The sequence below is a fragment of the Melanotaenia boesemani genome, chromosome 5 (assembly GCF_017639745.1).
Source record: "Melanotaenia boesemani isolate fMelBoe1 chromosome 5, fMelBoe1.pri, whole genome shotgun sequence".
NCBI classification, from domain to species: Eukaryota; Metazoa; Chordata; class Actinopteri; order Atheriniformes; family Melanotaeniidae; genus Melanotaenia; species Melanotaenia boesemani.
The window spans coordinates 36503756-36525002 of NC_055686.1; the positions used below are offsets into that span (position 1 = coordinate 36503756).

Below are 21247 nucleotides of genomic sequence, written 5' to 3' on the forward strand. Positions count from 1 at the left end.
TACACCCTCAGTTGTCTGCAGATTGCTGGAAGGTTCTTTTGTTAGGATGAGGTGTATCCAGTAGGGCTGTGGAGCTGTTAGCAGTATTGACAGTATGTTTGTGGTAGAGGTGGTCGATGCTTCTAGATCCTAAAGTTCCTCCAGTCTACGGTGGGTCTGATCCGGTTTTGTAGTCATTAGCTCTAAAGTAGCTAAAGATATAGTTATCAATGAGTGAGGAAAAAAGATTTGCACTGTTGACAGATGTTGTAAATTATAAGGTTCTTTTATTTTCAAAGAAAAAAAAGTGAAACAAAAAACTTGAATTTTTTTTTTTTGCATTTTTAATGTGCAAATAAATTATTTTTTATCATTACTTTATATTTATTAGGATCACTAATTTTGTTCCACATTATTGCATAATGAAATAATAAAGCATCTTATCACACACGAAAAGAAAGAACTGAGACGGAAGCAGTTACATGAACACATTTTTATTGCAATAGCTCTATTGAAAGCAAAAAAGTTTTGATAAATATAAACACTATGCCAATGCTCAAATCGCCTCCGAGTACCCCTCCTGCGCCCCGTTCCCTCCACAAGAAAACAAAAGAGAGAAAGACAGAAAGGGAGGGGAAAAAAAAGAGAAAGAAACAAGGGGATGGGGCACCAGCCGAGGTGCCAGTCATAACATGTAACAGTAACAGTCCTTATTTACACAAGGAGGATTTCATTTTCAACATTTTTCTCTCTTTTTTTTTTAGACAATTCTTTTTCTTGTACAGGACGTACATCGCTGAAAAATAATGCAAGATACACACCTCCACAGTAATTTTCTTTTTAACTCGCTCTTTCCTGTAAAGCTAATAAACAATGGCATTCAACCCGGAAAACAAGAACACATGAAGCTGGTAAGATTGGGGTTCGCTTACTCTCCTGAAATTCCTTCAAAATTCTCTGAAGTTTCGAAAGCATTCAGAGGGAGGGGAAAAAGATCTTTACCTGATTGCGGGTAATAGTCATCATCTTCATCCTCACTGACTGTTAACTGTACTACACAGCAGCAAATGAACTGTATTATAGTAAAAAAAAAAAAAAAAAACCCAAACAAAACAAAAACAAAAACAAAAAAACCAAAAGAAAAAAAACGAGCAAGTTGTAACCCATTTTTATACAAATAACTGCAAAATGCCTACGTACTCTTAAAAATAAAAAAACAAAAACAAAGAAAACCTATCCTTGAATTGCTTTGTTTTTAGAGAAGCCCTGATCCAACAAAACAACCAAATATAAGATGATCTGTTTCTTCTGTAAACTAGAATACAAAATAAAGATAATGGAGGGAAAAGAAAAAAGTTTGCATAATGATGTAGATTCCTACACATCTAATTACTCAAAAAAACAAACAAAACAAACAAAAAACAAAAGACAGATTCGAGGGTGAACCGAGTTGACAGTTCAACCTCAAATCTGTTAGGATTTAAACAGGTTAAAAAGTCCAACATGAAGGCAATCTGACACCAACATTTCTGAATAATGCTTCAAATAAATAAGTGGGATTCATTCCAAAATTCCCCCAAAAATCTAGCAACACATTTTTTTTCTTTTTCTCCTTTTTTAAACTTGCGATAGCATCAAAAATCCAAATGCAACATGTCACTGTAGCATAGTAAATACACAAAAACATTTTGCAAACATAAAAAAAATAAAATAATACTAAATTTATTTGTCCCGGGCTGCTCCCAAAATATAAAACAAATCTTTGTTCATTTAAAATGGGAAAAAAACAAACAAGGTGGGGGGGCGAATGAAAGTACCTCAAATTGTTCCTATACATATAAGACACGTCACAGACTTAAAATCTTTAAACAGCATTTTGTTGACAATTATCTGTAATTCAGACCATTTAAAACATGGGTCTTACCTGCAGGAGCGCCACAACAAGGGTACAATCTTTTGTTGATTTCTGTTTCAGGACCAGATTTACCTCCATAAACCACTGGCTAAAAACCATGTGACATCAAAGATCTGTGGTACGTCGGGCAGATCATCACAGGAAACCGATGAGGATGGTTGTTCGCAGCTGATGAATGAGATTTTGTCATCGGTTCAGACACTGCGTGGCCGTAGAAAGAGAACTAAAGCTAAGAGTTGAAATCCTCTGAGGAAAGTTTACTGACCATTTTTTGTTTAAAAACTGCACAATAAGGATCCAACTGTTCCAACATTTTCTCAGCAGAAAATCTCATTAAAATTACGGATCAGCTGATTGATCTAAGAATATCTCAAACATCTAATCATAAGTTTTTAATATTAAATGAAGGCACAAAGCTGACATTTTTTACATCTGTAATAAGAGTATTTAGATGATCTAAAATCCTTGTCAAGTCATCACACTGAACTCATTTGCTGTACTTTGTTGGATCCTTCTGGTTTTACCACATTTACTGATCTGGTGATCTCATACATTTTCAGATTACTAGAAAGAGAAAAAAACTTAAACTCTGTTCGAGTTTTTAAGCGACACCTCCTTCCAGGAAGGTGGAGTATTTCATGTACTTTGGAATTCCACCAACAAAGAGAGAACACTTTGCAGCCTGGTGCCTCTTGGTGTTTATATTTGTATTTTTTAAAAGCTGAACGTTTAATTAAAACATAGTACAAAATTATCTTATTGGTTTGATTATAGTTCTTTGAACTTAAACTGGAATTGGTCACAACTTAAAGCTGCCAGCAGAAAATCTCTTTGTTACCTGACTGAAGTCCAGAGACTTTGAGTTGATTTGTACCTAATTTAACTAATTGTAGACACTAACAACATTTCATCGTAATTTCCATACAGTCTAACTCAGGGATGTTTTAGAGATTGCCCTGCTTCGACACACTTAAATGAACCAGAACTTGAGTAGTTGTTGGGTAAATCTGTTAAAACTTTAATCAACTGTGTTGGAGCAGAAAAACCTCTAAAACTCTGCAGGACAATGGCCCCTGAGGACCAGGACTGGGCACCCCTGGTCTAAGTGGTCACAAATACTAAAAATCTGAATGAACACGGAGTCATAAATGTGCAGAACTTTTAATTCCTTCTCAGTCATCTGAACCTTATTGACATTGTGACAAAACCCTGTCCATCCTGCTCTCTGAACCAAACCTTAAGAGCTTCCTAGAGATACGTCAGCTCCATCCCTTCCTCCCAGCTCTGCACCATGATGTGACAAGCTGTCACTGGGCAAAGAACAATAAAAATGGGCTGAACAAAAGAACAAAACTAGTGTTGGATAAGTGAATGCTAAACAAAAGCTGCAATTCTGAGGACAATGCCGGCTGTCAGTCTTCATGTTTGGGGCTAGTTATGGGACAGTAGCACAATTAGAGAATGATCAGCACGATCATATCAGTGTGTGAAGTGTGTGAGAGAGAAGACCAGCGAGACTCGGCTAAGACGTGGGAGCTTGCTGCCCTTCAAAGTGTGTCTGTGTGTGAGGCTGTCATGGGGTAGGGTATGTCCAGCTTGGTGCACCTGGGGCTGCAGTTCAGGTTACTGGAACCTCTTTTACATCACCCAGAGCCACTGACGAACATGTGTGTGTGAAAAAAATCTGATATGTGATCACAAGGTGCTGACAAAGGACCAAAATGGGCTAAACCTCACCTGAACAGGGCTGCATGACTAAGAAGAGCATGTGTCTGCATTATGAGGGCAGGCATGGAGGATGGCACATGACCGACATATGTGTGCATGCTGCTGCCTGCAGGGTACAGTACACCATCTACTTGCATTTCATGTGAGTGTATCATACTCGTGCATCCCAGTGTCACTGCCTGCAACTTGTGCTTTACCTTTCACAGCACCACTCTCCTTTGCTAACCTGAAATGTTCTGTAGACTGCATTAAATAAATCTTTTAACAAAAAGTAACAAACAGACTTCAACACTTTCCACTTCAACAGTGCTTTGTGCAGAAAACGGAGATAAACCAGCAAGCAGCAGAGCGGGAAAATAACCTCCATCCGCTAACCATCGCAGCTTCCAACCATCTTTTTAACAACTTGATTTTTCTCACATTTGTTTATTCAAACTCTGGCTAACATTTGCAGACTGGAAGTTAGCTTAGCTCGACAGGCTGCATCAGTTTTCTTTTTTTAAATGGGACTGTGTCAAGTACTTCTGAACAGTCACATCTGGCCTACAGCAGTGAAAACACTCAAGTTTGGAAAATCAGAGCAAATTATTACAAGCAGGTCAAGCTAATACCAACTACAGTCCAGTAACTCAAAATTCACTCATCCCTGTTCCAAGTAGCTTTTAACTTAGCCTGCCAGTAAGGAATCCTCCTGACTTTTCCAAACTGAAAGCGATCCGACTCGTCTATGAAGAGTAAGACACTAATTGCTCTTAAGTACTTCATACAGTCCCGTCAAAAAAAAAAAGAACAGCGTATTGGAATTATTAGTGTCCAGATCTGCTGTTGGGCTCTTGAATTTGACACATCAGGCGAGGAAAACCTCTCAACAAAGACATGGAAACTAAGCTTTAATGGTGTCTCTGATATTAATTAATGGCCTGGTTTAATTAGCCCCGTTCTGATAAGAAAGCCATCTCAGCACAGTCAGAAGTTATTTTCCCGCCCTGCTAAGTACTAATAAGTCAGGGAAGTAAACAAAGAAATGTACCGGAACAACTGTACCCACTGTAAAAAATAAATAATATTCAGTAAGTAAAATGAATACAGTAATGTTTTATGGTGTCCCGTTGCATTAACACACCTACTGGCGCAGTACCGCAGTTGAGTTATTTAGTTGTACTTGGAGCTGCACGCTGAGACGATGGATGCCACTCCACCGCTGAGGCGTGAGCACCGTGCAGAATGATCATTTGTACTGTGTCATACCTGGGAACAAGCATGATACTTGTGCAATGCCACACTGAAGCTAAAATGGACCCAGCCACAAGCTTGTACCATATAACGTGGGGGGGGGGACACGTAAAGAAATCTAAAAAAATATATTTTTGTTTTTTTTTTCTACCAAAAAATTGCTCATAATTAAATAGTTGTAAAGGCTGAATAATGCATAGGGGAAAAAATTCTAATGATAAATGAGGAAAATTATATTTTCTAAGTCAATGCAGCATAAAAGCTTCCATAATGCCTTTGCTTTGAATTCTGACTTCCCTTTTACCTTTATTATACCGCATTGAAAAGCAGAGCGATCTGATTCAAAAGAAACAAGAAAAAAATGCCTGCATTGTGTTGATGCCCCTCAGCCACCGCCGCCATTGGGGGGGGCAATTAACAAGACAAGGGTATGCATATAAAACACAAAAATGACACAATGGAAAAACACTTAGAAAAAAACCCCAAAAAAACAACAACAACTGCAAAGCGCTTTCTGTCACGTTGTAATGTCTCCCTCTAGAGAGGAGCAGCTTCTTAATGTGAGGGAAGGTCAGAGGTCAGTGGTGGGGGGGAGGGCAAAGGTCCCAGTAGAGTCAAGTGCCCAAAGAAGAGATATGAGGAGGCGGCACGAGCTGGATCTCTGCTTCTCAGTCTGGGGGAGAAATTCAGAGACAGAAAGAAATCATCAGTCAGTCATCCATCCTCTGCACAGTAAGATGATTAAAGTGTATTTATGTCATTAATGGATCAAGAAAAAGGGATGAAATAAAACATACATTAAAAAAAAAACTAAAATAATCACATAAAATTTGAAAAATTGAACAAAAATAAATCGAATTAAAAAAAAAAACCTACATGCATTATTATCATAACTACAGCATGAAGCTTTTTGTTATGCTGGAAGCTGACAGACAGACATTTGAGAAATAATACTTTTCAAAGGGAATAAAGTCGCTCAATGTTGAATAAAGTGAAAAAGATATTTTGTGATTCCCCAAAGAGAAAGTGCTGTTGTTTACTGTAGTCAGACCACTTGCAGTCACTGAGAATAACATCAGTATTTTGAGTAGAAGCAAAGCTCAAAACAGTCCCACAGAAAAGCACCTTTTCACCACCTAAAACAACCCAAACATCAAAGTGGTTCAGACAAATGCAACGATCAATCACTGCCAGGATATTCCTTTAATACCACATTTAAAAAGATTTGTTTAAAAAGCAGCAGAAATTCAGCTGGTTTTCTTTATACATGAATAAACTGCCACTAACTGGGATGCACACAGAGTTTGTTAGTTTTACTAACAAACTCTGTTGTTGCTGGGATTCCAGGGATTAATAAAGTTTTCTGATTCTGAAAAATTCTGGCAGATGATCCATAAATGCTTTAAAACTGACTGCAAATCTGGTTTATACCTTCATAGTTCATTGTTTTTAAATGTTGTATTAAAAGGATGTTTAGAGGTGGTTGTGTGAGGGACGTATTTAGCCAGTGTCTCTCCTCCTTTTTCTTTTTAATAAAGACAAAAATATGATATGGTTTAGACATGAAAAGAACTTGTTCAAACACTGTTTTCATAGATAAATGATTTACTTGTAAAAAGTAACTATGGTCCTCATAAATACTTAACACCTGGTCTGGTTCCATGACAGAAGCAGCAGGAAAAAAACCTGTTTGTTAAATAATTGAGGGTAACAATGAACTTTGGATTTTGCTCACTGCCAACAGACACACACACACACGCACATCAAAAACATAAACTTTGTTTCTTGCCCTGCTATCAGGGCCGGGCCCAGGCTGTCAGGTCGGCTGCTGTGGTGCCGTCCGGCGGCCCTGAATGACCTGGGCCATGGCCGCCCTCCAGCTGGGTTATTCCGCTCAGAGTGAGGCTTTGTCTGACACAACAATGCGAGCAGCACTCCACAATACAGATGCTTTAACAAGGGGCACTGCTGGAATGCTGCTCCTCTGTTTGCTAGCCATGAGGATAGAGGGATGGATGAATGTGTGGACTGATGGAGAGACAGAAGTACACAGTACAGAGTAGCAGTACACAAACCCAACAAGGACTAAAAACAGTTTTGGTAAAGCCGGAGAAGAGAAAAAAAAACACATCAATCACTGAATATGACTACAAACAGATAGCAAGAGGTCAATTCTGATGGAGGAGAAACTTAAAAGAGGAAAAAATAAAATAAATAGTTGAAACACTGGAGATTTAACTGGCTGATGTAGACAGAAACAGAGAAAACTCATCATTTTCAGGCAGGTTTTAAACAAGTCTGAGACTTTCACCTGGTTTTAAGTCACTTTTAGTTGAGTAATCTGCCATGCGACGCCTGCTGCCATGCCGGTTTAGAAGATGCATTATAATATCCAAGTAATTTAAAATCTGTACTCACCCTTTATCTAACAGCATTTAGGAAAACACTGATCTTTAGCTTAAACTGACAAATGCTCTCTGGACAATTTGTGCTCTGCTGAATTAGTAAAACCTGTAGATGAACATGGAAATTTATGCATTTAGTAAATTTGTTCCTAACATAATTTATCCAAGGTTTTTAATGTGGACCCAATTCCATCTGGACCAACAGAAAAAACTAAAATACTAATACTGCAGCATTTTTTTCTGCATGTATAGACCGTTCTCAGCTTTCATTACAGATTACACGTTAGCAACGTTCGTTGGTAGCAGACAGATAAACAAAGCAGGCGTGCTGTTATCGGCTTGGCTGTACACTCAGCTTTTCATGTCAAAAAAATAAAAATGTGTTTTCATCACCAGTTCTTTATTACAACATTTAGGTTTCGCACAATTCTGTGGGTAATGGAAACGCATCCATTGAGGCTAATTTAGTCTTCCCCTCGGTAAAAGACACCCCATTGTCACCCAGATCTCAATCCAGGGGAGCACCTTTGGGATGTGGTGGAAAGGAAAATTCTCATCGTGGATGAGGCTGACAAATCCGCAGCAACTGTGTGACACTGTCATGTCAATACGGATAAAAATCTCGTAGGAATGTTTCCAACACCTTGTTTTATCTATGCCACCAAGAATTAAGGGAGTTCTGAAGGAAAAGTGGTCCAACTGGGTACTAATAAGGTGAACCTGATAAGGTGAACCTGATAAGGTGGACAGCAAGTGCAAATTCAGTCAAAAACAAGTCAGATAAAATAAAAAAAAAAACACCAAAACAAATAAATGCTTATCTGTGCTATTAAAGATGAAAGATACCAGCACTCTTCCACATTTATAAAAAGGTCTTGTTCATGAAATGTAAAGAACTACATACACTGCTTTAAATGATCTGCAGAACTTTTACATTTTGTTAACTTTTAATATTCTCCGTGTAGACATGTGCAAATTTTGATTTAAACTCTGAAAACTGGCCGCCTGGCGGCTGTATAATTTTAGTGGAGGGCTACATTTGGCCTCCAGGCATTGTGCCTGGTGAAGAATGTAGTTAATGTCAAAGCCTGTCGCGTGTTTTCTTAACATTTTGAATCATTATATATTTACATCACAAACAACAAACTTTGGCAAAAGTCTGCTTAATTATGGTTATGACAATAAAACAAACTTGGATTTCAACGTGGGTGTGTGCAGAAGAAACTGAGAGAGGCTGAGAGAAAGTCTGAGGTCTCTGGGTTCCTCTGCAGTCCCAGACATGGACTTTGATCAAAACAAGGCTCCCAGGACATGGGCCAGACTGACCTGACACAACCTCGCTGGAGTGCACACACTCACAAACCCAGATACGCTCGCTGCAGAATGGGGTTAGAAAACAGTGTTTGCCACACACCTGCTCGAGCTGGTTGCGACACATGCAGGTGGTTCGGCCCCGCCACCCATCCCCTGTGCCCTCCCTGACCCCCCGACTGTCTCTGTCTGTGTCCCAAAGCCCCATTTACCCAGCAGGGAGAACAGATGAAAGGCATCATGGGAGTGAACAGCCAGTGTGACATGTTGGACTGACACTGAGACGGCTGTAGACGGTTGAATGGGGTCATCATCCGAAAATTGAAAAACGTTGTAACTGCAGTTAAATCCTCAGAAAACACGACTTCTTTCAACACCATGTCTGTCTCTCGTATTATGTGTTCGTTTGAAGCACACGTTGTGCACATCTTATGAAATTAACGCTGCATGTTTGCAAGCTGCAGCGTGAAAGCAGCATGAAGGGGCAGTTAGACCGAATGTAAGGTCAAAGGGTCGAACGCAGTAAAAACGAGTTCTGAAGACGAGATGAAACCAGGGATGTTACTATCAGTTGATGTCACAGTTAAATGTGGTATTTAACGTCAAAATTTATTAATCATCAAGATGCATCAACGTAACTGCAGAACATTGTCTGAAGCACAACAGATGATCAGCACAACGTGCACTTTTGATGAAAACAAAGTTATGCTATGTCCACGTGTTGCTGCTTGTGTTGCTGCTTGTGTTGCTTAGTTTACACACCATAGTGGGACAGTATAGCAGAGAATGAGTTATTATTAAATCATCCTTGTTGCATTACTTTGGTTATAATAATAAAGTGCTCATGACACAATTTTGACTTTATGTAATTTTGTAATACAATAATACAACATGATGAAATTGATGGTTCTGTGCAGTTAAAAGTCAAACAGGCTTGTTTACACACAAATATCTGATGATGAAAAGGCCGCCACACCAGTAGCTGGAAAATCCCCCGTCATGTTCTGACATCAGCAGAACAGCTTGCGACTGGCTGACCGTTCTACACGCGCAATGGAAGAGACTGAAAACACGGATGACGGTTCCAGTACATCAAATCTGGGATGTGCAGTGGATTCATCAGCCAGTTCTGGTTCAGAAAAGTGTGGCACAGCTGAGGAATATGGTGGAGGACTCATGAATGCAGGCAAAGCCGTGCACGGATGCTGCAGCAGAAGCAGAGACATGGTCTGAGCTGACTTTTTTTTTTTTTTTTTAATCAATGTAATCTGGCGGGCCAAATATTATTGGCAGCATTACCGTGTGTCAGACTCAAGGCCATGCTGGTGCCGACTCACATTAAGTCTGAGGTCCCAATCGCTGCCGAATAGTCACCATCAAACTGTCTGGTCCTCCTCAGTGTGGGTCACTCATGCTAAAAGCACCGCTAACACATCAGTCCTGGAAACTAAGCTGCTCTTCAAACAGAGAACACTATCCTAAGGTGATTTATTTACTAAATGGTCACTAAAAGTCAGCATGAAGATGGCAGGGTGTGGAAGTCAGGGAGCCACAAATACTTTCCTCCTGACAGTCAAAATGGAGCTTAAAAAAGTTTCTTTTTGTGCAAGCCTAATGGTTAATTCCAACATCTGTCTGCAAACATATCTGTCCATTCAAGAGGTCTGTGTAGGACACACCGTGAAAAGGTGGTGGTGGTTTGGGGGGGGGGGGGGTCCTGTTACGAGCAGCACATGCCTCAGAGCAGCCCATAAATTCATGTCAGTCTAGAAATAGATCTGTAAATATAGAAGGTCCTGGCCATAGAGGTGGGAATGACAGAGGAAAAGGGCAGCCTCATACCATCTTCTCGCACATCTTTCTACTCTGCCCGCTTCCTGTGTGATATCCCTGCCTTGCACTTCACCAAACCCTTTACCACCTCATCGCCACTTACCATGGACTTGATGGGAGGGGGGAGAAAAAGAAAGGGGAGAAGGGTGGGGTGGAAAGGGCAGGTTCCCATCACTGACATCTAAAAAGCACCTCTCTGCATGATGTAACTGCACATCTTTCACGTGACCCGACTTTAACCTTTTAGCTTCTGACAAACAGGGTGCAGGGAGGGGGGTGGTGGTGGGGGGGTATCTGACTGCATTCTTTCAGCTTGCGCAATAACGATCATAAAACATCACAGAAGTGCAAACCCTCCATCATATGAGAACATAGAAGTACTCACTATTAAATGGAGTCTCCTACACTATTATTCCTCAGACGAAGTGACTCTGAGCCAACACCAATCCATTCTGCTGCTTCCAGCCTTTTCCATAGATTATTTTATTCGAGGATAACCAAATTTCCTGCTTTGATGTCACCTTGAAATTTACAGGAATGGTGTTTTATCAGAGGATGCTGTCGTTATAAAATCTGAATTTTATTAAAGAATAGCAACAGTCTGGAAATGTCTTGCATCACCACAATTTGATGCACATAGTGATTCAACAAAGTATTAGTGTACAGAATCTATTTTATCCCCAACTACATCATCTGGATGTATTAGTCTGTGAATTTTGTGGGATTCTGTTGGTGTTTACACGGATTTCTAAAGTATACCGTTTGTCACCCCCTACTTTGCACGATCATGCATTGACGATGTATGTGTGGACTACAGTGGCAAGGTCTGATAGTAACATGAGTGTGGAAATGAAAGGTCAGGGGGGCTGAAATGAAGTTCTGCATGAAGGTCAACAGTAGCAGATTTCCCCATTTTTAATTGTTGGATACTAATGCACACGAGTTTGCCAATATACCTGCCCAAGTATTAACACTGTCTGGGAAACTATTTTACAAGTATTTACTATTCTTTCTGGTTATAAAGTATTAAATAAAATCTGGTTATATTCTATACTGTATGTTTAATTACAGCCACTTTATTAGTTTTACATGTGTGCATTCGTTATTAACATCATATCACATGGCTGCAACTCATAACGTGTAGTCACGTAGACATGGTCAAGACGACTGGCTGAAGTTCAAACTGAGCATTAGAATGAGGAAGGTCTTCGGTGACTTTCAGAAAACTGTTGATCATCTGGGATTTTCACACACAACCATCTTCAGCGTTTACAGAGAATGGTCTGAAAGAAGAGAAAATATCCAGTGAGCAGCAGTTTTCTGGACCAAACTATCTTGTTGATGTCAGAGATTTCATATAAAAAGCATGAAAATGCGAGCATCAAATTATATATATATATATATATATATATATATATATATATATATATATATATATATATATATATATATATATGAGTGCATGTGACTTGTGAAGGCATGGGCCTGAAAAAAGGGCTACCCCGCTATAATTTGAACCGAAACAAAACTTTTTTGCCTCTTTGAATGCAGCTCACACAACACGACGACTGAACGACGACGCCGTTGCTTTGGTTGTGTGGCTGCACCGCTAGTAGCAGCTAAACTGCTCTACTTGTCTACTTTGTGCCGAACTGGCAGGCTGTGCGGACTGTGCTCGCATTTTCATGCTTTTGTACAATCTCTTGAGTGGTATTCCTTCAAATGATTAAACATGGTCTGGTTTCTGGTTTTAGAGGGCACCAATCGCTGACATACCTTGCATTTTGGCTTAATGTGCTCCACGTCTCTTTGGAGATATCCAAACCACCACCACATAACCGACCTTTGGAGCATAACTCCGATTTCATGTCTGGCATCTATTTTTCTGCCCTCACCTCCACGTTCGGTCATTCTGCTTGCCCAGCTTCAACTTCTCCAGCAACTTATGGAAGTGGATCAGGAAAAGGTAGACTCACTGACTGTTCTCGCTAGGGATGGGAATTTATAAGATTCTGTTGATGTCAATGCCATTATCAATTCTGTCTATCGATATGGTTTTTAATCTATTCCATTATTATTATTACGGTGCCTAAAAAAGTGGCTGACTATTTAATAACTAAAAAGAGTAAACTAAGTTTAGAATCTTTATCAACTCCACACAAACAATGTAGAGGAACTGATTTAGATCAATAAAATCCTAAAACTGTTCTGGATGCCAAAACTACAGATCTGGTCTGAAAAGGGTAAATGATGCATCACTTAATAGAAAAACTCTGTAGACGTTTACATGAAGTCAATCAAGAATGCAATGAACAAACACTAACTGCTGTACTGTGCCTAGAATTTCTACATTTTTCAGCCCCCCCCTTCACTGATAAATGCCTTTGATATTCAACTATCAATTCACTGGGGGTAAAATAAACTATTCACTGCACCACAAGTTCAGAGAAGAAAATCACCAAAACACCATTTAAGGGTAACAGGAAACACGACCAAAAAATATTTGATTTTCATTACGATTTCATTTTTTTATCTAAGTGTTTTACCTCATTATCGAACAGATTACCTACTCTGAGGATTTTTCCTAAATGTAACACATCGTTTCCAACCTCAGCGTGAACACGTCTACCTTTCCAAGTATTTTCTCATGCCCCATTTCGATGCAATAATTTCCTGAACTCCAGCAGATGTTAAAGAAACACAGTTCGTGTTTTATTTTATATTCCCAGTAGCATTTTAAGATGCACATGACATGCTCCTGCCAGCTGGATGGAAACAGAGCCAGCGCCTCCTCCCCCTCCATCCCTGTCTCCTCTAGGTTAAGGATCCAGGTGTGCCTCTATCTGCTCAGCATTGCAGCTGAAAGGAAGTGCATTCCAGAGTGATGATGATGCGTTTCCTCTCAGACTCGCTGTGTGCCTTGACACGCCGTTGCTGCAAATTACAGCACCACATCAAAGGCTGCCTGCCATGACTCAATGGATCCACATACACACACCTACCTAGATGCACAGACTGTAAACAAGGCAACGCATACAAGGTTATTCGTTCTCTGTAAGCATGTGTTTGTGTGCACATTGTTTCTTACTGTTATCTTGAACTACATAAACCTGCTGCTGGGTTTGTAATGCAAACAAAAGTACAAACTGAAAAGGGGAAGGACAGAATTTTCCAAGCTCTTTGTGCTGATGTCTTGTGTTAGCTGGCACAGATTCAGCAGTGACTTTCTGAGCAAATCAGTTGAGATATTGGAGAACTCTTAACTCACGTTCAGGCAAATGCAGACATATTGGTGGATTTCTGGGAAAAAGTGAGGCAGCAACTGTCCAAATATGAAATTTTCTGGGCATCTCATAATCTAAAACATTCACAATTTATTATGATCAAGGTTTCCCCAAACTTTTGAGCCCTTCAACGTAAGCATCCCTGAAGGTGATCAAAACACTGAACACAGCGTGTTCATAAGCAGCTCTGTTAAAACACAACATGACAGCAAGCCAATGGAAAACAAAACAACCATATGCATATTTTTTTCATCTACTAACTATCATAACTGCCAGTTTTCATTCAATGATAGTTTTATTTTTATTATTTTCTAGCTCGACTGAATTTCCAAAGATCATCATGTGACTCTCCGCAAATAACCTCCGCTCAGATCAGCCTGTCGCAATAACACATTTTTCTGTGCAAAATATTTTCTCAAATTATCGCGATAATATTGTGCAAAATGATAATGTTGTCATTTTGAAACCATTTTCAACTAATATGACAATGCCATAATAATGCAAGTACATCCGTTCAAAGGTCAATAAACTTTCATTTCTAAAGAACATTTTACACTGGAACTGGAAGAAATTTTAAATAACAAAACAAAAACAATAAATAGAACGGACTCCAAGTCTCATTAACGACGAATGAAAACCAAACACAACCAAAAACAATAAGTATGATAAAATGACATTGTTACCGGCAAACTTATCGTGTTCATTTTTTCTTACCATGCAATTAACTGACTTACTGCTCATCACGACATGCCTACTCTGAGAAAGGACTGTAACATATAAATGAAGGAAGCAGGATATCAGGACAGTAGGAATATTATATTAAATATATAATTTGAATGTATGTGTGTGTGTGTATCACACACAGAAAAAGGCAAAAGCAAATTATCTCAGTATCTAACACAAAGACCTTGGACAGAGGTAATCTTATTACACCTTATAAATATGAAGATTGTGCATCTTCTCTGCAATTGGACGGAAATAAAAAACAAACAAACACGCAGACGAGTCATCATCAGCGTTTTGTCACAGGAGATCAGCAGAAATTCAACATCGGCGATCCCTGACAGAGGCACAAACACACCAGCAGACAGAGATGTCAGGGTTGGGAAGCTGCTGACTCAGCTCTGTTAGAAGTTCTTGGAATTGGTGTCATTTGCAAGTTGGGGTCATGGTCTTCCTGTGACCATCTGACCTTTCCTCTTTGCACATGTTTTGCAGGATTTTGGATAACACAACTTTCCATTGTGTCAAACACAAGTTCAAATAGCTGCTACTGTAAAGATGGTGTGTTTGAAGGAGATCAGACACATAATTCATTTTCTGCAGTATTTATCTCACACACACACACACACACACACAAAAGGCAGAATGATTGCCAGGTTACTACTATAAAAGTGTTGCATGAGTTCATTTGCCCTCATGCTAAACCGCTCTGCTGTTGTTCAATATAAACAAACATGTTTCCAGTATGCAGAAATGTGTCACTTACAGCAGACAAAAGGGTTTAAAACGCACAAACACCCACACATTATTACACTCAGAGTACATGCTGACACAAACAAAACAGCAGCATGTGCGCAGACAGGCACACAGATACACCGCCACCAGCGAGGCCTTTTTTTTGGGGGGGGGGGAGCAAATTCAGTCTGCAGCTGACCTCAGATAAACCTCTGTTCATTCAAAAAGCACATTGTCTGCCAGACTGCTTGGCACACAACACATACGGACCTCAAGATGAGCCGCGTAGTGTTGCCACTTCCTGCACCGACACAGTTAGAAACTAAACTTCAGTTTCTTTAGGCAGATGCCTTCAAAAGCCAACAGCTGGCTGCTTGTGGTGCCTCAGAGAAGCCTTGTCAAGATCACAGAGACTTGATTCAAGATAGAGAAACTAGAGGAGCTGGAAACTGATATAGGCCCAATCACACAATGGCCCTCAGGGTTTTTATGGCTTTACCCCTAAAACTCCCAAATCTTTTTGCTGTTTTGGTTTGCCTGTTTCTTTTATCTTTCCTGTGTAAAAATGCTTATAGCAGCTCAACTCTTTTAACCAGTGTCAACATACAGACATTATTTTTCTCAGGAAAGGCTTGGTTGTCAGATTATGAGGCTACAATTACGTAAAATTTACATAACAAAAGATATAGCACCATAAAGGCTAACACAGATCAGCAGTGATTAGGGCTTTTCTAATCTGCACATCATTCTCTCCATTCTTGGTTTTCAGGATATTGGCAGTAAATCAGCTACACAACAGAAACTATTCACATATGTACACTTTTTACTTCAGACGTTTTCTTGCTTTTTACAGTTATTTATGCCACTCCTTTAATTCATTTACTTACTATCCTCACAAAACCAACTCCAGCTCTGCTCATTTTTGGTGACACTGAGATTCAACAACATCTTCTTGATTTTTTTCCCAGGCATAGAGGACCATTATAATTTTTTGACAAACTTACAACTTTCTTGTCACTTGTTGATCTTTGCTTCTGATTGTACAATATACCCTCAACATAAGCTGTCTGACTGGTCTGAAGTTTGACAGAGAAGCTATTGGTGTTCCTCCGTGAAGGTAGAAGAGAGCTCAACATGACAAAAAGCAAACAAGAACATGTTGACTCACCTTTGCTTGTTGTGACTCCATCTGATTTGGTGAAGTCTATACTGGCGTAGGCTCCGTTTTCTGGAAGAGGCACCATCCCCACTGTCCCCGCCGTGCTCCCGTTGCTACTGACCGCCGTCGTCACGGCTCCCACGTTACTCCCGTCCTCCTTCAGCTCCAAGGCGATGTAGTTGAGGCCGTTCTGGTAGCCGACGGACATGTTCCTGCATATTCTGCTGGCTCCAGCCCCTGAGGAGGTGGGGGTTGAGGATGCTGGGGTCCCAGTGGCCATTTCTGTCGGTCTTTGTTGCCCGTGAAGAGAAGACGAATCTCCTATGCCCTCCATGGACATCCACACACTGTCGAAAGATGCTGAGCTGGCCCACCTGGAAGTCTGTCCCTCTGTTAGGTATGATCCATTGGAGGCTGCAGAGTTGGCCAGAGAGGGGTGGGTGGCTGAGGATGAAGGGCCATGTCCTCCTCCAGAGGGAGTTGAATTGGAGGAGGAGGTGGAGAACGTTTCTGAGCTGTGTCTCCTTCGGCCTTGGGGGTCTGCTCGCACCACTTTGGGCTCCAGCTGGTGCGTCAGTACCCTGCCTGGGCTCGATGGAGGAAGAGGTGTGGAAATGGATGAAGAGGAGGTTGGAGGAGTGTGGTCGTAATGCCCCTCAATCACACAGAGATGCTGCAGCATGTCTGTTGGGCTGGTTTGAGGCCGCTCTCCTTTGCCAAGGTTAAACGTCATGTCTGTGTAGTCATCTTCTACTGATCTCCAGTGACCCCCCGCCTGAACTCTGGGGGAGGCCAGCACCCCAGGGTTGCTTGCCAGGGGTCGGATGTAGCTGGGCGGGTTCCAGGGTGCGACAAGGCTGGGCCTGGGTGACTGGTTTTTACTCAGACATCCGGCTGTATCTTGCTGGTCTGCCCCCACCTCCACACTCATGTAGTCCTGGGCCTGGGGAGGGGAGCAACGGGGAACGCCAGAACCCAGGGAAGGCAGTTCATCGTGGGCAGAGACCAGATAGGTGGGTGGCTGCTGTTGGTGGGGGAAGTGATCTCCAAACTCAATGTTAATATACTCCCCAGGACTGGATGGCCCCTCAGCCGAGCTCCCGGTGGGTGGGACTGATGTAGAGGAGGACACGCTAACCCGAAGTGGACCGTGGAAACTCCTTCTGCCTAAAGGAAGACGGTTAGGCCTCACAATGCGTCTGTCAGCCATCGCCGCAGTTGTATGGTGAGCTCCGTAAGGTGGAGGCGGGTGAGAGGGAGTGGAGGTGCTGCTTCCTCCACCCCCTCTCTTTTCAGGTATTAACAATGAAGCTGTTGTGACTGATGAATGAACTGGCTTAGCAGGAGAGGTCATTGGTACATACTCCCCATCCTCTTTTTCATCCCTCTCTCTGGATGGAGCTTTGTAGGAACGAGGGAGGGAGAAATACGGGCTGTAAGACTTTAGTGTCCCCTCAGGTGTGCTGGGGGTGTAATGGCTGCTGGGCCCTTCATTTAAAAGCCTGCGACTGCCACCACCACTGCTGTAGGACATGTCCATATATTCTCCATTCTCAGGTCTTTCCACTATGCTGTCACTCTGACTGACACCACTGTGAGGGCTGGGGGAGGCTTGAACTGGGGACGGGGAGCTGGCGCTGCCCCCTGGGAGCATCATCATGTAGCCATGAGGGTCTGTAGATTGGGGCTGGAGCTGTTGGTGGTGGGCCGAGCGGGCCGCTAAAACTGGGCTGTGGAATTGAGGAGAGTGGGAGATGTGATGGGGATAAGAGCTGGGTTGCATAGGCATGTAGTCGGGGGTAGTGTCTCGTGGCGACGCAGCCACGCCGCACATCATGGGCATGTAACCGCTGTCCTCCTTGGCAGAGGAGGAGGAGGAAATGGGAGGGCGCTCAGTGCCGGCTCCCGTCCGGGAGAGCGTGGAGGGACGGCTTTGTTGGCTGTGCTCGGAGCAGGAGCTGTAGTCAGAGCGGAGCGAGGAGGTGGAGGAGTGCGGGCCACCTCGGAGGAGCCCGCTGCTGAATGGCAAAACCACATCTGACCCCTCATCCAAGGAGAAGTTGGTCTGAGTCATTTTCTGATAAACCGCCACTCCAGAACCTCCTGTTGCACCACCGGCTGGTCTGGAGAAAGAGTGCGTCCTCCTCCTTAGTGACGATGAAGAAAAGCGTTCATCCTCTGTTGTTGATGTGCTTTCATCCCGTGGTGTGTCACCGCCGCTGTTGCTTCCAGAGCCCACGCTGGTACCAAAAACTTCCCGGTTCCAACCCATAGCCATGTAGTCGTTTAGACAGTTCTCCTCTCTGATTGGTGGGGTGTTGCCCAGAGAGTCTGGTGTGTTGCTTCGCACTCTGAAGTACCTGAAGTCACCGGGGCTAGAGCCGTACTCATCTGAAGAGTTGAAGCCACCATCAGAAGGAGAGCCGCATATTGATGCGCTTGACGGGCGGGTTAGTGTGTCTGAGACGGATCCATGCCCGCTGCTGGAGGAGACACTTACCGGGCTGGTGGTGGAAGGGAAGTGGGAGACTGGCAGTGAGGCAGAGCGAGTGTGATAGGTGGACGACGATCCAGGAATAGCTCTGATGTAGCGTCCGGTGCCGGTGCTGGTAGCCACAGTGTTTCCGGCTGCTACACCACTCCCGTTACTGCCGCTGGCCCCATCCTGACGACTGTGATGAGCACGTGCTGAATTAAGGTGCACCAGACTACCTGTGGTGGAGCGGAACGGCCGGTTCATCGTTCCCTCACCTTCACTGGATGTGCGAAAACGATAGCCGCTTGCTCCGGAGCTTTTACTTGACGGAGGTGTCCCGACCACAGACTCCGTCCTGGACCGCCGCTGCAGCCCCGTCTGACTTGGTGGCAGGTTGCCCAGGTGGCGCCGTGTTGTGATAAATGACATGGCATTGGAGCCCGAAGACTGGCTTTTGCTGCGTGGCCGAAACTCTGCAAATGCTTTCAGGGCTTTCATTGTCTCCAGTATAGTCTCATGCATGTTTTGGGCCACAACCGAGTCATCCACTTGCATCCATATCTCCCCTGGCCCAATAGAGGAGGAGCGACCCACCTCAATGAAGAAGAAGCTCTCTGAATGTCCACAACGCCTGATATTCATCAACTGAAGATTAACACACGGGGTCTCAGAGTTCAACTTAACCAGGTGAATGGTTTTAGTTGAGAGGCATAGCCGATAAACACCTGTGAGGTTTTTAGTTTGACCCAGTCCTTTAGGTTTTACATTAACCTGCCACACCTCTTTAAACACAGTACCAGGAGTGACTGTGCCATATCCATCATCTAAATCATCAGAATCCAAGTGGCCTCTTTTCCCCTCACTCATCAGCTCACTGACAGCTACATACCAGTCCTCCTGCTCCTGCTCATTTTCAGCTACTATAGCAAAGTATTCATCCTTAGTGTAAAGGGCAATGAGGTGCTTGTTTTTTGAGTCCGCCCTCTTGTTTACCGTAAAGCACTGGTAGAGGTAAATTACCCTTTTGGGGGGAGAAGGGGCGACCGCTCCGCCGCCGGCCGCGGCAGCAGTGCGCAGGCTGTTCCTGAATTTCTTCTCGCTGTCGTAGTACTCCAGGCGGCTCGGCCCGAGGTGGCTGGCAGCTCGAAGCACGAAAAACCTCTTATGTCCATGCTTTTGCTTTCTTAAATAGCCACACTTTCTAATATCATCTACAACGTCCGAGGTATTAGCGACGTTCACAGCCGCGTATACATGGCTGCCGCCGCCGCTAACGGTGGATGAAGACGGGGCGTCCTCGGCGGTGTGTACCTGGCTGAGAGAGGGGGAGGCAGCGGCTTTCCTGGCCGGGGAGTCTGTGATGTTTTCCTCGGAAAGATGTTGCTGCGAAGCCAGCTGGTACTGATGGTGCTGCTGTTGATCCTTTGGCGAGTGATGGTGGAGGTGGTTGGAGGGCGGCAAATGTTGGTGGAAACGAGAGCCTCCTCTGCCACCGCCGATATTAATTAACGGGGAAGGGGGTTCCCCGACCGAGCCGTCTCCGTTTGCGTTGGCTGCCGCAGGTTTCGTACCAACGTCTCTCTGCTGAGTCTCCACCATCAACATCGCTGCCTTACCCTCCTGGTAATTCGTGAAATTTGCCATCAGAAAATACAACCAAAGGTCACTTTACTAGCAAGCTAATCCGAGTGGACCTAGACCCCATTCTTGTTTTGGGAGACGAGCTCCAGAGTCCGGCTAGGCCAGCTAACGTTGAGTCGTACGTCTCAGATTTGCAATCCCCGCAGACCGGCGTTGTTACTCCGTCCCAAAAAACGAATTCCTTTGCCCGTTTAGCAGCGAGGCTGGTATTCCAGTGCGGACTTTTTCACGAAATAAAGCCTACCGTAAACAACATGACCACGTTCAGCCGTGTTTCTGTAAATCAGGAGGAGCCAGGTCGCTCGATTAGCAATCCGCTCCCTTCCACTACTTTACACATCTCTACAGGCCACAGCACAAACAACACATGACCCTCTGCGTCACTGAAAAGTGGGAGGAGCAGGGGGTCGAATTCGGGACATGATTAGTCTATCACTTTGACTGACATTTGTTGACAGGGATCTGGACCAATCGTTACGACCGATTAGCACTTTGCGTCAATGGCTCTGGCCAATAGCGTCCCAAAGAGTTTCCTGAAGTTTACAAATAAGCGATGACTTTGTAGGCTTATATGGAGCCTGTTGTTAGGTGATCAAGAAACTGTTTTGGATAGAAAACTGATCTCATTCCTGTCGCCGTTGAAAGACAGACATCGATGGCCAGTTTCATTATTCATTATTTTGTTTTTCTTATACTCATAAATATCATATCATATGAATATAAAATATAAAAATAATATAAACAGTTAAAAAAAAAAAAAAAAACTGACACTGACACTAGGCTTAAAATGCATTCATGCATGCATTAAGCCTAACTGTAATTGTC

General features: G+C 42.8%; 1 protein-coding gene across 1 annotated transcript; it reads right to left on the minus strand.

Moving 5' to 3' along the window:
• Positions 1-457: 457 nt before the first annotated feature.
• On the minus strand, positions 458-20754 carry LOC121639459 (insulin receptor substrate 2-B). The gene is made up of 2 exons (XM_041984688.1): positions 16315-20754; positions 458-5528 (listed from the first exon to the last, which is right to left on the minus strand). Exons 1-2 carry the CDS (start codon positions 20423-20425, stop codon positions 5524-5526), a joined length of 4116 nt encoding a protein of 1371 aa, XP_041840622.1. The 5' UTR covers positions 20426-20754; the 3' UTR covers positions 458-5523.
• Between the last annotated feature and the right edge of the window lie 493 nt (positions 20755-21247).

Bases quoted from the DNA above. Each gene is read 5' to 3' on its own strand.
- LOC121639459 (XM_041984688.1), bottom strand. From the start codon at position 20,425: ATGGCAAATTTCACGAATTACCAGGAGGGTAAGGCAGCGATGTTGATG.